Source organism: Salminus brasiliensis, chromosome 6, assembly GCF_030463535.1.
Source record: "Salminus brasiliensis chromosome 6, fSalBra1.hap2, whole genome shotgun sequence".
NCBI classification, from domain to species: domain Eukaryota; kingdom Metazoa; phylum Chordata; class Actinopteri; order Characiformes; family Bryconidae; genus Salminus; species Salminus brasiliensis.
This window is the reverse complement of record NC_132883.1, coordinates 44,221,884-44,238,596: the sequence shown is the minus strand read 5'-3', so window position 1 is coordinate 44,238,596 and position 16,713 is coordinate 44,221,884. Positions and strand designations below refer to the sequence as shown.

At 44.3% G+C, this 16,713-nt stretch overlaps 1 protein-coding gene across 1 annotated transcript in view; it reads left to right on the top strand.

The window, feature by feature from the left end:
* Positions 1–16,713, top strand: part of glt1d1 (glycosyltransferase 1 domain containing 1) — a 47,012-nt gene that overhangs the window by 4,916 nt on the left and 25,383 nt on the right. Inside the window, exons 4-6 of the mRNA XM_072682529.1 lie at positions 2,012–2,063; positions 5,575–5,611; positions 5,718–5,774. Of these exons, the coding sequence (XP_072538630.1) occupies positions 2,012–2,063; positions 5,575–5,611; positions 5,718–5,774 (146 nt within the window). The remainder of the gene's footprint in view (positions 1–2,011; positions 2,064–5,574; positions 5,612–5,717; positions 5,775–16,713) is intronic.

Here is a 16,713-nt window from a genome sequence, read left to right as displayed (position 1 = left end):
TGTCTGTCTGTCTGCCTGTCTGTCTGCCTGTCTCTCTCATCATTCCATTGGTGCTGCAGTTGTGATTCAGCGTGTGATCCGTACAGTACGCTTTTAGGAGATATTTGGCCCAGGGGAGGCAGAGAACGACAACTTCAAACACATTTCTCTCAGAAAAGACCCCCTGCTGCTGCATACACACACACACACACTTCATCATCAAATCCCATCCCCTCCAGAGGGAGAGAAAAATAAGACAGAAGAAAGGAGAAGAAGAACAGCTGAAAGGGAGAGAAATGAAGAGTTCTTTTTTTGTCGTTTTTTTTTTTTTTTCACACACACACACACACACACACACACACACACACACACACAAAACACACACTGTGGGCAAAAATATTTTTCCCTTTCCCTTTTCAGCATTAGCACTCATCTCTGTTCACACAAAAAAGGGAACCATGAAAACCTTGCTGTCATTCTGTGTGTGTGTGTGTGTGTGTGTGTGTGTGTGTGTGTGTGTGTGTGTGTGTGTGTGTGCGCACCTGACTTGGCAGTGACTTCCTTGTTCTAAGGCAGCAGAGAGAACAAAGAGAAAATAAGGCTTATATAAAGTACAGTAACTTCATTTCCGTCTCTGTTTGTCTCTAAGTAAACTCCATGGTTGCAGATGAAAGGGAAAGTCCACCCAGTTTTGAAATTCAGGGCTTTGAGACGTACTCCGAGCAGCTCTGGTGAAACTCTTTGCTAAGCTCTTGCTTCTTGGTTGATTTTCCAGGTGGTTGCTATGACGTTGCTAGGTGGTTGCTATTGAGTTGTTTAGTGGTTGCGAAATATTTGCTATAGTGTTGCTAAGTCAGTGTTAGGTGACTGCGATAGTGTTGTCATGTGATTGCTATGGGGTTGCTAGGTGATTGCTATTGAGTTGTTTAGTGGTTGCTAAATGGTTGCTATAGGGTTGCTAAATCAACGTTAGGTGACTGTGATAGTGTTGTCAGGTGGTTGCTATGGTGTTGCTAGGTGGTTGCTATTGAGTTGCTTAGTGGTTGCTGAAAGGTTGCTATAGTGTTGCTAAATCAACGTTAGGTGACCGTGATAGTGTTGTCATGTGGTTGCTATGGGGTTGCTAGGTGATTGCTATTGAGTTGTTTAGTGGTTGCTATAGTGTTGCTAAATCAATGTTAGGTGACTGCGATATGGATGCTAGGTGGTTGCTATGGTGTTGCCAAGTGGTTGCCAGGCAGTTGCAGTGGTATCCCAGGTGGTTGATAGGATGTTTCCTAGCGGTACCCCATGTGGTTGTTTGGATGTTGCTAATGTTTTTGTGTCATCTTGCTAGGTTTACTGGTTGCTTGGTGGTTGACATGACATTGCTACGTTGGTTCCTATGGCGTTTCTAAGTGAATTTTGCAGAGTGGTTTCTAGGCAGTTCCTGTGATATCCCAGGTCGTTGCTATGACATCCCAGGTGGTTGTTAGGATATTTCCTAGTGGTTGCTGTGGTACCCCATGTAGTTGGTTGGGTGTTGCTGTATTTGTATCATCTTGCTGGGTGGTTGCTATGCTGTTGCTAAAGGTGGCCATGGTATTACGGGTAGGGTTGTGATTGAGTTGTTTACTGGTTACTAGGTGGTTGATATGACAATGCTAAGAGGTGTTGTTAAGTGAATGTTAGGTGATTGCTATGGCGTTGCTAGGTGGTTTCCAGGCAGTTGCTGTAGTATCCCAGGTGGTTAATTTACTTTCGTCTCCAAACAGATTCTATGGTTACGCTTTAAAGGGGACGTCCATGCAAAATTAAAATTCCTGTATCCTTCAGTGTTTGAGGAATTCAGAGTTCAGTGGTTGTTTTCAGAAATGCTTAATTATAGAGAAACTTACCTGCTCAGGCTTTGTTTTTACAGTGGTGGTGAAAGGGACCAGACGTCGCTATGACTACAACACAAATGTACCGTATGACCACCTGTTTTACAGGATATTTACAGTAACTCTCTCTCTCTCTTTCTCTCTCTTCCTCTCTCGCTCTCTTTTCACAGGTTTGCTGTGGCGTTCAGTGCTGAACTGAAAGAGAAAGCTAAGGCTGAGCTGGTAAGGCATATTCTTCTCTCTTTGACCGTTGCAGTGGTCATCAGACGTTCTAGGCTCCTACAACTGGAGCCAAGTTGTAGGGACCAAGAGAATCTAGGTGTAAGGTGCATCCTCTACAGCAGGGGTGGGCAGTTCCGGTCCTGGAGGGCCAGATTCCAGCACAGTGTTGGGCTTTTCCTGCTCAAGCACACCTGATTCTACTCACCTGATAATTGCCGGGTTCAGTAGGTTCTGTTGGAGCAGGGAAACCAGTAAGCTGTGCTGGACTCCGGCCCCCGTTGTCCTACAGAGACACACTCTACACACTCTACACATTGCAATACACAAATACTGTACACAGGTGTCTATTGTAAGGTCATTTCTAAGTTTACATGCTGCTAAGAGGTTGCTATGCTGTTACTAGGTGGTTGCTATGCTGTTACTAGGTGGTTGCTTTGGTATTCCAGGTGATTACTGTGGTGTTGCTAGGTGGTTGAGGGTTGAGTGTTTTGCTATGTGGTGTTGCAAACGGGATGCTGTGGTATCCCACAGGTGGTTGCTATGATGGTGATTGTGATAATTCTGCTAGGTGGTTGCTGTGGTAGCCCATGGGGTTGGTTGGGTGTCTCTAGTGTATTTGTGTCATCGTGACATAAGACGAGTGTGCAAACTGCTGCACCTCTTTTCCCATGTTCCCACTGGGACGATTACGAAAAGCATAGGTGTAGGTGTCCCAAAACATTTGGCAGGCAGTGCAGTGTGTGTGTGTGTGTGTGTGTGTGCTTGTCTGGATGTAACAGGTAGAGGTGATGAGTTGGGTCTATGCCAAGGCCGAGCTCCACTGAAGCCGTTATTGAGCAAATGATTGACTGGAACGCTGCTGTTCATGTTTAATGAGGTCAGAGAGAGAGAGAGAGGGGGAGAGAGACACCGAAAGAGAAATAGAGAGAGAGACCTACGGCTCGAACTGAGGCCCCAAATAAAGCTGAATGATTTCACAGCTACAAATAATAACACAAAAAATGTGCCGTAATACTGAAACAGCGCCCAGAATATCACACAGTGACTCTCTCTCTCACACACACACACACACACACACACACACACACACACACACACACTCACACTCGTTCAGGTGGGCAGACCTGCTTAGAATAAACAGGACCTGTCTGCTTTCACTTTGTCAGTTAGCATAGACAGCATGTAGCGCACATACACACGCACACACACACACACACTTGAGGTCTCCTGGCTCCAGAGCTGATAACATCCAGCCAATTTCCTTCCTGTCTGTATGGAATTATTCGCCTGATCTCGACTGAGCGCTGACATTATTCCATTATTATACTCCCACTGCTTTATTATTTTCCCGTATTGATTTAGAATCACGCCGTTGTCGAATCGTTCTGTTCCAAAGAGATTATTTCAGCGATACCCTCGTCTCGCCCGGGCAGAGAAATCCCCCCAGCTTTGCCAAATGTTCAAAATATCCGCCAAAAAAGGTGGAAATCGATGAGAGACTGGTGTGTAATTGAAAAGCTGCTGGGTTGATTGTACGAGGCTGCGTCAGTCTGAAGGTTACGGGCTAATGTGGAGCGCGGAGGGGTGCTGGCGTTCGGGTTACGGGTGATGGGCTCTTCTGCCAGCAAGGAATTGTAAATGTGTTGCTAATTGATTGCTGTGCTGTCCCAGATGGTTGGAATGTGGTTGCTATGGTGTTGCTAAGTGGTTGTTCCCAATCATCTGAGCATCCCAGGTGGTTGCTATGGTGTTACGCCATGGTTTCTGCGGTGTTGCTGAGTGGTTGCTATGTTGTCCCAGATGGTTGCTATAATGTTGCTATGTGGTTGCTAAAGAGTTACTAAGTGGTTGATATGCTGTACCCTGGGATTTCTATGATGTTTCTGTGTGATTGCTATGGTATGCCAGGGATGATGGTTGATATGGTGTTGCTACATGGTTTCTGTGGTTTTGCTACAGTGTTGCTAAGTGGTTGTTATGGTATCCCAGGTGGTTACTGTGGTGTTGCTCCATGATTTCTGTGGTTTCGTTATGTTGTTTCTGTGGTGTTGCTGAGTGGTTGCTATGTTGTCCCAGATGGTTGCTATGATTGTTGCTAAAGGTTGCTTGAAATTTGCTAAGTGGTTGACATGGTGTCCCCGGTGATTACTTTGATATTTTCATGTTTCATATTGCTATGGTATGCCAGGGATGATGGTTGCTATGGTGTTGCTAAGTGGTTGCTATGATATGTCGAGTGGTTGCTATGTGAGAGTATTTGTAAGTGATGGTTGTTATGGTATTGCTACACGGTTGCCACGGAATCCCAGATGTGGTTGCTAGGGTGTGCTATGGTATGCAAGGTGGTTGCTTTGTGGTTGCAAGAGTGATGCTTGCTTTGAAATCCCAGATGTGGTTGTTATGGTGTTGCTAAGTGGTAGCTGTGGAATCCCAGGGGACTCCTCCTCTTCCCCCAAACAGCAGCAGCTCACGTCAGTATTAGCCCAGCTCCTAAAGACAGTAGCCAGTTTCATTAATATGGGCTGGTCAGAAAGGCCGAGCCCCCACCTTTCAGTTACACTGCCAGGGGCAATCATCAGGGTCCAAGCACTCTGAGCCACTGTGGAGCCAGCAGAGCTCAGATGATGAGACTGCTCTTATTTACAGTATAAAGGTTTTTTTAGGCCTGACCTGAATTTGCATAATTATTCAACAGAATAATTGAACAATAATTAGCTCTGTACTTTAGTCTCTCATACAGTTTTGGGGGTATATACAGTGCCCTTGACTTTTATATAGTAGCAGCTGTTAGAAGTATAGGATGAACTTTATTTCCTGAAGAATCGGAATCATATAGATCCTGTATTGATCATGAAAATAACTTTATCACTTCTTGCATTTATTTATTTATTTATTTATTATTCATATTTTCATTATTTATTTATTATTTATCTTATTGTTATTTATTTATTATTTATCTTTTCATTATTTACTATTTATGTTCTTTCTTTCTTGATTTATTTATTATGTATCTTGACAGTATTTATTTATTATTCTTTGTTATTTTTTATTTATGTTTTTGTTGTTTATTATTTATACTTTCATTATTTATTATTTATTTATTATTTGTAATTTCGTTATTTATTATTTACTTTTATTTATATACTATTTATTGTATAGTTATAATATTGTATTATTTCTTCAATCTAATAATTATCAATTCTTTTTTTATCTAATTTATATATTGTGACTTTAAGAAGTCCTCTGTCTCTCCGTCTGTCCATCTGTCTGTCTGTCTGTCTACACGGCCCTCAGAGACAGATAATACACACAGTGGGTTATAAAGTGGCTAAAAGTCCAGTTTTATCGTTCGACCCTTTTTTATAAAGTCTAATAACTTCAGCGGTCAGCCAGTAGATCCCTGAGTCACTGACCTGAATCCTCCTGAGATGTGAGATTTACACTCCTGCCGTTTGGCTGATGGTGATCTACACTCGCTCTGTCCTGACAGCTGCTGTTTCCTCTGCTTTAGGAGTGCGGGAGCTGTGAGATCTTTGTGCAAGCTCAAGGTAAAGACAGATCAATACCTCACACTGCTTCACGGCCTCACACACACACACACACACACACACACACACACACAGATCAAGACTCTTCCCTCTGTTTATGTTGCAGGAATTGAGACCAGAGTGAGCTCACGCTTCAGCTGGGGGGATTTTCTACACAGTTCAGGTACTCACTCCTCTCACCTCTCTACACATTTGAAGTAGTTAAAAAGTAAAAAAGGACAAAAGTATTGGGACACCTGCTCATTAATTGCTTCAGAACGTTTGCCTTGTTCTGACTGGCTGTATTTAGAACATTAGGGTAATATTAGACTTTTCCAGAGAAGACCTAAACGAAGACCAGGACAGTGTCCTCTGAACAGACGGATCTTGAGTCTTGTCTCTTTCTGATGGTAGACGCTGTGCTTTGAGATCAATCTTTCATGGACTTGCTAGGATGGTCTGACCTGGCCATATTGGTCAGCTGGTCCACGTGTAAATGGTTTAGTGGACAGTGGAACTGTGGCTGATTTCTACTAGTTCTTTTTAGAGATCTTTTTAAACCCCCTTCCCAAACTCACCTGCATCTCCAACCTTCTTCTGGCCATGATGATCTTCACAACCATCAAGAGCAGACCAGACTAAACGTCTGAGGTTTAAATAAGACAGACTCCTCCAGAATAATCCTCTCCAACCATGTTCTGATCATCTGCAGCTGATGTTCTGCAGCTGAGTATAATTCTACACATTTGAAGGAGTGATAAATGTAAGGACAAAAGTATTGGGACACCTGTTCATCCATTGCTTCTTCTAAAATCAAGGGTATTAAAGAGTTGATTCTGCTTTTGTTGGAGTAACTGTCTCTACTGTCCAGGGAGAAAGCTTTCTACTAGATTTTTGGAGCTTTGAGCATTGTGAGCTGTGAGAATTTGATGGCATTCAGTGACAAGAGTTTTAGTGAGGTCAGGATGTTGGATGATGCTGCCACTCCACCTCCTCATCGCAAATGTACTGGATGGAGCACCGTCAATCATTCCAGACAGCACAGTTCTTCCACTGCTCCACAGCTCAATGCTGGCTTTTTGGCTGGCCTGTAGGCGCAGCTCTGTGGGACAGCAGGGACAGCATGTAACACACATCCCGCCTTGTCCTCAAAGCTCTTCTAGTGTGTTCTCTGTCCCTGTGGGAGTTCTCAGGGTCCAGGAGTTGCAGTGTCCCTCCGGAGCCGCCGACATCGGGTTTCATCCGCTCAGGTTTTCATGTGATTTGCATTTCTCTGTTCACCAACAGTGACCTCTAGTGTCCGGTAAAAGCAACAGACCCTCAGCAAGTGTGAGATAGTAAACTGTGTGTGTGTGTGTGTGTGTGTGTCAGAGAGGGAGATTTTTATTTCCTGTCTGGGTGGTGATGAATGTTTTTGGACAAATCTTTCTCTCGTCCTGTGAGGCCAGTGAGAGACACCCATTCATCAGCCATCAGCCAAAATCAAGGTCTCTCTCTCTCTCTCTGTACCTCTCTCGCGCTGTCTCTCTCTCTCTTTACCTCTCTCTCTCTGTACCTCTCTCTCTCTAGCTCTAGCTCTCTCTCTCTCTCTCTCTCTCTCTCTCTCTCTCTCTGTACCTCTCTCGCTCTCTCTCTCTCTCTTTACCTCTTTCTCTCTCTCTCTTTACATCTCTCTCTCTCTGTGTACCTCTCTCTCTCTAGCTCTCTCTCTATACCTCTCTCTCTCTCTCTTTACCTCTCTCTCTGTACCTCTCTCTCTTTACCTCTCTCTCTCTCTTTACTTCTCTCTCTCTGTACCTCTCTCTCTCTCTCTCTCTCTCTCTCTCTCTCTCTCTGTACCTCTCTCTCTCTAGCTCTAGCTCTCTCTCTCTCTCTCTCTCTCTCTCTCTCTCTGTCTTTTACTCTCTCTCCTTATTTTATGGGATGGGTGGGGTGCAGGTGGTCACTTTAGGTGGTGACGTGGTCCCACATGTGGCATCTCTCCTTCATTCCCTCTATCTATCTCTCTCTTTTTGGCTCTACCTCTCTCTCTCTCTCTCCCTGTATGTATGTGTATATGTGTGTGTTTGTGTGTGTGTGTGTGTGTGTGTGTGTGTACATGCACAGAGTGGGGATGATCCGTGTTGTGTGATTTCCATTACCAGAGTGTCGGGTCTGTGTGGAGGTTCGGGTTTGATTAATAACTCGCCCATCCTCGGCCATTTATCATCATTGGCTGCCAGCAGAGTGTCGATAAGCAGTGGCCTGCTTATTAAAAATACATACAGCCCCCCCCCCCAATACACACACACACACACACACACTGTCCACTTTCCACACGGCCTTTATTAATGCCAAACTGTCCACCTGTCAGCTTCATCAAGGTGAAGCCCAGTGTCTGAAGCGTCTGTGGGCATGTGTGTACATGTGTTTGTGTGTATGTGTGTGTGTGTGTGTGTGTGTGTGTGTTAGGGGACATTGTGTGCGTGAACAACTGGTAAACAGACAGAATGTAGTATCACATAATGTCCCTGAAAAAGGCTTGAAACTACACTATATGGACAAAAGTATTGGGACACTTGCCTATTCATTGGTTGGAGTCACCGTCTCTACTGTCCTGAGAAAAAGGCTTTCTATTAGATGTTGTAGCTTTGAGCATTGCTGTGAGGATTTGATTACATTCAATCAATGCTGTATTCCTCCTGCATCTCTCCTGTTTTTACTCATATTTGTTTAATAATCAAACCCTGACTCCCTCTCTTCATGTTGCGCGTGCTTTTATGTATCTATATGAAGTTTCCGAGCCGTCAGATGAGGATGTTTTGCTTGTCTTCCGGACGCTGTGTGATGTGAAGCGGTGATTATTCACTTTCATTGCTGTAGCTTCACTGTTCTTTACTGCTTCACCTTCAGCAGCTTCACAGTTGAATGTTCAGCTTTATTTGACTGTTTTCCACGTTGTAGAATAACAATGAACCCGTCAACACTGAGCCACGCGCCCAAAGAGCCCAGAGAGCCTAAAGAGCCCAGAGAGCCTAAAGAGCCCAGAGAGCCTAAAGAGCCCAAAGAGCCTAAAGAGGCCAAAGAGCCTGAAGCCCATACAGTTTCAAACAGCTTCACAAGGAGAATCTAGACCAAGTTTGTCATACATTTGGTTATACATTCAGTCACGAGTGACCAAACCCCTGACAAGGGGTATTATTATTATTATTATTATTATTATTGTTGTTGTTGTTGTTGTTGTTGGTGTTAGTAGTAGTAGTAGTAGCAGTAGTAATAGTAGTGATATCAACAGTATAAATAGTAGAACAGTAAAAGTACCAGTAGCAGCAATACTAGTACTAATGGTAACAGTAGTAGCAGTAGTACTAGTATTTGCAGTAGTAGTAGCAGTACTAATAGTAGTAATTGTAGCAGTAGCTGTGCTAGTAATAATAGTAGTAGCAGCAGTAGTAATAGTAGCAGTAGCAGTAGTAGTAATGGTAGTAGTAGTAATAGTAACAGTAGTAGTAGTAGTAATGGTAGTAGTAGTAATAGTAACAGTAGTAGTAGCAGCAGTAGTAGTAATAACAGTAGTAGTAGTAGTAGTAGTAGTAATAGTAGCAGTAGCAGTAGTAGTAATAACAGTAGTAGTAGTAATAGTAGCAGTAGCAGTAGTAGTAATAGTAGTAGTAATAGTAGCAGTAGCAGTAGTAGTAATAACAGTAGTAGTAGTAGTAGTAGCAGCAGTAGTAGTAATAACAGTAGTAGTAGTAGTAGTAGTAGTAGCAGTAGCAGTAGTAGTAGTAGTAATAACAGTAGTAGTAGGTGTAGTAGTAGCAGTAGTAGTAGCAGTAGTAATAGTAGTTATAGTAATAATAGTAGTAGTAATAGTAGTTATAGTAATAATAGTAGTAATATTGTTCCAATGGTGTTAAAAATTAAAGTGTAAAAAGTGACTGAACTTAAATATGTGTTTTTTGCATATTCATGATAAATAATCTTTTACAAGTGGAAAATGTTGTAAAGAACTGCTAGCATGACCAGGTCCAGCAGACCTCAAGACACATAAAGAAATCTCCAGCAGTCCTAAACGGTCATCACAGGTCATCACAGGACCTACAGGCCGCTCTCGCCACAGCCAACAGCTCTAATTTTGAGTCGGTTCTCATGGAAGGCTTATGTAGACGTGTAGCGGCATTCACTGCACTTTACAGCAGCGTGTACATTACAGTGTAGTGCAGTACCACGGTACCTGCAGTGTGTTTATGGTCATGATGGAACATGACGGAGGCGGGTGGAGGAGGGGCTCCTGCAGGTTCGGTGTTTGGTGCTCGGGGTGTCTTTGTGAATTTAGATGAGGGTTCCTGTGTGATGTTTCCGGTGTGCTGATGAAGTCTTCTGAGTCTGAGCAGAAAGGAAAGCAGAACTCACAGATCCTTCAGTCGCTCTCCATCACACACACACACACACACACACACACACACACACACACACACACACACACACCACCACCACCACCACCACCAATGCTGCACTGTTCTGCTGTGCAGCATTGAGCTCAAACCATGGCATTACTATAGTTCTTCCAGCACAGGCACTGTGTGTGTGAGTGTGTGTGTGTGTGTGTGTGTGTGTGTGTGGGGGGGGGGGGGGTGTTAGCTCTGTTCTGAGATGCTCTGAGAGAGTGAGCTGGGTCATTGTCGGCTCTATCAAAGCCAGGCAGTCGCTGGGGTCCTGCGCTGGTGTGTAGATCACAGAGGGGGGCATTTTTGGAGCCCTGGCAGGGGGTCCGCTTACCTACAGCAGAACGGCCTTCTGGGTGAAAGTGTGTCTGTTTTTAGGTGGAGCAGATTTTGACATGACAGCCATGAGCCAAAGGAGTGTGCGCGCGAGTGTGTCTGTGCTGAGACTGCGGCACTGCAGGACCCCCGCTGGGTGAAGATGATGGAGGTGCAACAGCAGTGCCTCATGGGAAATGAAGTCCTGATTTTGGAGAACAAAGTGACAGCTGAAAGGCATGGTGGGACGGCACGATCTCAAGGCTGAGGGAGAGAAAAAGGAACATGCTCGCTTTCTTCTCTCGCTCTCTCGCTCTCTCGCTCTCTTTGTGATGTCAGAAAGTGTGAGGAGTGTGTGGCAGGTTGTGTTTCAGCTACAGTGTAGAAGTCAGATACAGCCGAGTAATATACCCCCCCCTCTCTTGCTCTCTCTCACTCTCTCTCTTCCTTGCTCTCTCTCTCTCCCTCTCTCCCTCTCTCTCTCTCTCTCTCTCTCTCTCTCCCGCTCTCGCTTGCTCTCTCCCTCTCTCTCTCTACTATGCTTAATTAAACCAGAACAAGCTCCATAACGAGCCCCAGGAGTTGGTACATGGCTTTTCCTCTTAAGGCCCCTTTCATCTCGTACCTCAGATGAAAAGAGACTTAAGAGTGTGTGACCCGTCGGTTCAACCTACAGCAGTTTAGCCCCGCCCATTCAGCCTACAGCAGTTTAGCCCCGCCCATTCAGCCTACAGCAGTTTGGCTCCACCTATTCAGCCCATTCTGCCCACCCATTCAACCTACAGCAGTTTAGCCCCACCCCATAGAACCTACAGCAGTTAGACTCCACCCACAAAATCTACAGCAATTAAGCCCCATCCATTCAGCCTACAGCAGTTTATCTCCTCCCACTCAACCTACAGCAGTTAAGCCCCACCCATTTAGTCTACAGCAGTTAGACCCCACCCACTGAATCTACAGCAATTAAGCCCCATCCATTCAGCCTACAGCAGTTTAGCCCCACCCCATAGAACCTACAGCAGTTAGACTCCACCCACTAAATCTACAGCAATTAAGCCCCATCCATTCAGCCTACAGCAGTTTATCTCCTCCCACTCAACCTACAGCAGTTAAGCCCCACCCATTTAGTCTGCAGCAGTTAGACCCCACCCACTGAATCTACAGCAATTAAGCCCCATCCATTCAGCCTACAGCAGTTTATCTCCACCCACTCAGCCTACAGCAGTTTAGCCCCACCCACTCAGCCTACATCAGTTTAGCTCCACCCATTTAGTCTAGAGCACTTTAGCCCCACCTATTCAGCCTACAGCAGTTTAGTCCCACCCATTTAGTCTAGAGCCCTTTAGCCCCACCCATTTAGTCTAGAGCACTTTAGCCCCACCTATTCAGCCTACAACAGTTTAGCTCCATCCATTCACACCGAAGTTCTAAAGAGTGTTTCAGCCCAGACTGGGGTACAGTACAGTCAGTGGCAGTCAGCCGGATAAGAGCATATGTCTGATTCTAGAAAAGGGTTCCTCACGGGTTCTTTAGTTCTATGTAGAACCATGACAACTCTCACAAGTTCTAAACCAGTGCAGTGTAAAATGAGCTCAACCAGTTCTACCTCAGAACCACACGCTGCACTGCGTGGGAGTTTGGGCTCGTGGGATTTCTGTGTGATTATGGTTTAAGTGGTCCTGGCTCTGAGCAGACAGGCAGGACCGGCTGTGTGTGTGTTTTGTTTTATTGGATTATGAGCGCGAGTCTGATCGAGATCTGATAAACAAAATGAACTGTCAGTCCCTCATCAGCAGCCAGCCGGGACGCCTGTGCTCCACCAGGTCCTTCACTGTGGACCCTGAGGTGCTGTTTAGGGAAAGGTTTCCTGGAGCTGATTTGATCTGCGTGCTTTAAGGGCAGGTTTTGGTTTTGCGGTTTAAGCAAAAACAACCAAATACACACACACACACACATATACACTCGCATACACACTCATGAATCAGAAGCTGGTTGGGATGTTAACGTCCGTCTGCAGATCAAAGCCTGACGCGAAGCTGAAAAGTGTCTTTCCAGGTAAAGCTGGACGGACGGGGACAGGAGGAATTAGTCTGGATCACTTTCAGCACGGCCCGTAAACAGCTCCCTCTCTTCCCTCACTTTCTGGGTTCGAGAAGTTCCTCTGCCTGTCTGTCTGGGAGTAGATCAGGCTGTAAGGAACATTACAGGAGGAGTTTACCTTTCGTCTGTCTTTATATCCAGCAGGAAGTCGTCAGAAACATACAGCACATTAAAAATGCTGCAGTTTAGCTCCACCCATTCAGCCTACAGCACTTTACATTCAGCCTGCAGCACTTTAGCCCCACCCATTTATTCTAAAGCAGTTTAGCCACACCCATTTAGCCTACAGCAAATTAGCCACACCTATTCATCTAATAGCAGTTTAGCTCCGCCTATTAATTCTAAAGCAGGTTAGCCCCACCTATTCAGCCTACTGCAAATTAACCCCACCTATTCAGCCAACAGCTAATGAGCCCCGCCCATTCAGCCTACAGCAAATTAGCCCCGCCTATTCAGCCTACAGCAAATTAGCCCCGCCCATTCAGCCTACAGCAAATTAGCCCCGCCTATTCAGCCTACAGCAGTTTAGTCTCACACGTTTATCCTATAGCAGTTTAGTCCCACCCATTCAGCCTACAGCAAATTAGCCCCACCTATTCAGCCTACATCAGCTTAGCCCCGCCCATTCATTCAAAAGCAGTTTAGTCCCACCCATTCAGCCTACAGCAGTTTAGTCCCACCCATTCAGCCAACAGCAAATTAGCCCCACCTATTCAGCCTACATCAGCTTAGCCCCACCCATTCATTCTAAAGCAGTTTAGTCCCACCCATTCAGCCTACAGGAGTTAAGCCCCACCCATGCATCCTACAGCAGTGAAGCTGTTGACCCGTTGGAGGTAAACTTCAGGTTTCTACAGGTTTTGCTTTATTCTTCGGGGTTTGAAGCTGGACTGACGCTCACTCGTCTCCCGGCAGCTTATTTAGATCCTCCAGCGAGGATGAAAGAGCGGAGTCTGAGGGAAAAGGAAGGATCGGAGCGTCTGTAGGGAATTTTAAAGCTTTATAAGCACACGCTCCTGACCACCCCCACATCATCCATCACAATCAACTCAGTGAAAAGCAGAAAAGAGGATGAAGTGAAAGACACATAAACACACACACACACACACACACACACACACACACACACACACACACACACTCACACACAGTGTGTGTTGGGTGAGATGTGAGCACAGCGTACTGTGTGATGTGGGATCCATGCCCCCTGCTGACCGCTTAGAGGACGGCTGCCCTGCTGAAGATTACAGTATAATACACGGGACACATGAGGCCAAAGCCAATTTTAGACCTCTGGGGCTTCAACATAAGCAGCAGTGTGAACTCACACACACACTCACACACACTCATACACTCACACACACACACACCAGACCAGATAGGAAGGCTTAGATGTACACAGATTATGTCAATTTATACGATATATCACAGTGGTCAGCAGGTCATCACCATATCTTTGTCATATATAGAAATTGACAAATTTATTTGTTATTAAAATGTATTTATGAATTTAAATTGCAAAAAAAATTAAATTCTTGTCTTTAATTTCTTAATTTTTATTAACACCCAAGCTCTAAGCTAACATGCTAACTGCAGTTAATGTAGCCATATCTTACCATCAGTTAAACACGCTAACCACAATTCATGCCTTGACTGAGGTACATGCTAATTGCAAGCTAATTCGCTAACCGTGAACGAATATGCTAGCCGCAAGCTAACCTACTAGCTCTGAGCTAACTGCGCTAACTACAGGCGAGGTAATTTAGCGTATTTTTTGTGGACTAGATTAGCAGGCCGATTTCAGGCCGATTTCAGGCCGATTTCAGAGCTGAAATCTGTATCTCAGAGCTGCCCTGTCTTTATTAAAGGGTCATTCTTTTAGAAATTGTTCACCTCAGATCGTCTAGACAGGCGTTATATTCGCTCTGACACACTTCTCACCATTTTCTCCTCAGATGTTCCTCTCGAACATCGCTGTGATCATTAACCCCGGTGCTCTTCTGGCTCAGGTGCTGGTCAGTGTTTATATTGTCTGGCCCTTTAAGAAGCTCCTCAGTAGTATTTAGCGTAGCGTTGCGCTGACCTCCTGATCTGCCCTGAGTAGAAGCAGCTTTTCTTTAAGACATTCATAGAAAGACACTCTGTACATAAAAACCCACGTAGTTCAGTGTTTAAGATGAAAACTGTTCTGAGTGGGAGTTATTCAGTATCCACCATTAATAATTACATATCTACTATAGATTATTACATATCCACTATGAATTATTTATTAAGCAATATTTCAATAACTGATAGGTCTTATTCAGTACACACTATGAATTATGTCATACCCACTATACATTTTTCAGCATCTTTATGATATTTTTCAACTGCTAGGAATTATTCAGTAACCATGATGAATTATTCAGTAACCATTATTAATTATTCAGTAGCCATTCTGAATTATTCAGGAACTTCTAGCAATTATTCAGTAACCATTATGAATTATTCAGGAACTATTATGAATTATTCAGGAACTTTTCAATATTCTGCATTTCTGCAGTATGCACTATGAATTATTCAGTCCTCAGTATGAATTGTTTAGTATCTGCTATGAATTAATCAATATACATCTACTATTAATTATTATTTATTATTTGTTATCTATTATGAATTATTCAGTCCTCAGTATGAATTGTTTAGTATCTGCTATGAATTAATCAATATACATCTACTATTAATTATTATTTATTATTTGTTATCTATTATGAATTATTTGTAACTACTGTGACTTATTCAGTATTCCCTATGTATTATTAAGTCTCCACAATTAATTATTCAGCATTTACAATAAATCATTCAGTGTCCACTACGTATTATTCTGAATCCACTGTGAATTACTCAGTACTTACTGAATATCATTTATTCAGTAACTGTCCTGAGGAACTGAAGTGTGGATCCACGTACAGACCCTTTTAGAGGAGTATAGAGGGGTGAAGATTTCTGGCATGTTTATTGTGAAATGAGTGTGTGTGATGTGCTGTTAGCTGATTGTGCAGAGTGGTCAGTTTTGTGGGCTGTTGTTTTGGACGCAGTGCAGTGTTTTATGTTCGCTGCCACTTGGTGGAGTGGAGGGTTTATAATCTCTCTCAGTGGAGATTAATCTGCTAAGCACAGCTGCAGCATCAGCCCGTCCAGCTTTCCTCCGATCAGACGATGCCTTTAGGTCCTAATTAATCACCCCCAAATCAAATTTACAGAATTTTAGTGCTGTTTTTATTGATATTGTTTTTACATTGTCCAGCATTCGCTGCTCCTGTGCCAGACTGTAGCATTGCCTATGAACTTTTGTCCTGTGAGGTGTAGTTGAGGAGTGGTGTGCTGGACCTGTATTGATGCTCACCAGTGAATGGAAGTCAGTTCACAGCTGAATTTGTGTTTTTGCCATCATGCATTTACGAGTAGTCTCCCGTTAACACTCGGACACTCAGTCATGCAGATTTCTCCTGTACAACATCCAGAGAATTCAACCCTTCCTCTCTAAAGAGTCGCACAGGTGCTTGTTCAGTCTCTCGTCACTTCGAGACTTGACCACTGCAGCTCTCTTCTGGCTGGTCTCCCTCTGCACACCATCAGGCCCCTGCAACTTATCCAGAATGCAGCGGCACGGGTCAGGACGTCTTCAATGTCCCTAAGTTCAGCCATGTCCCTCTACTGCTGCGTTCTCTCTTCACTGGCTTCCTGTAGCTGCTGCCCAGGTCATCAGATTCAGACCCCTGACTCTGGTCTACAAAGCCAAGACTGGACCAGCCAGCCCCTCCGTACTTGATGGCGATGGTCAAAAGCCGATCTGCACCAAGAGCCCTTCCAGCTTCAAGTATGGCTCGGCTCGACCCGCCATCCTTTAAGATCCACGGAAGACGAGCGTCCAGACTTTTTACTGTCCTGCACTGAAGTGGTGGAACGAACTTCCCCTGGGTGTCCGAACAGCAGAGTCCAACGCTCGCTGTCCTCAAACCCAGACTGAAGACGCTCCTCTTCTGAGAGGACTCAGGCGAAGAGAAGAGTACTATAGTCTCCATATAGACTGGTGTTTAGTAGAGTCTAAGATTAGAGGATCTTTGAATTTTTGGTCTATTTAAACTAGCTGAGGTTTTTCTTGGGTAAATAGCAAAGCACTTTTGTAAGTCGCTCTGGAGAAGAGCGTCTGCTAAATGCCTTAAATGTAAATGTAGCACTGAAGGCGTTACAGCATTGGATGCTTACCTGGGGGAACAAATTGTAGAACCTGAACAATCTGTTGTG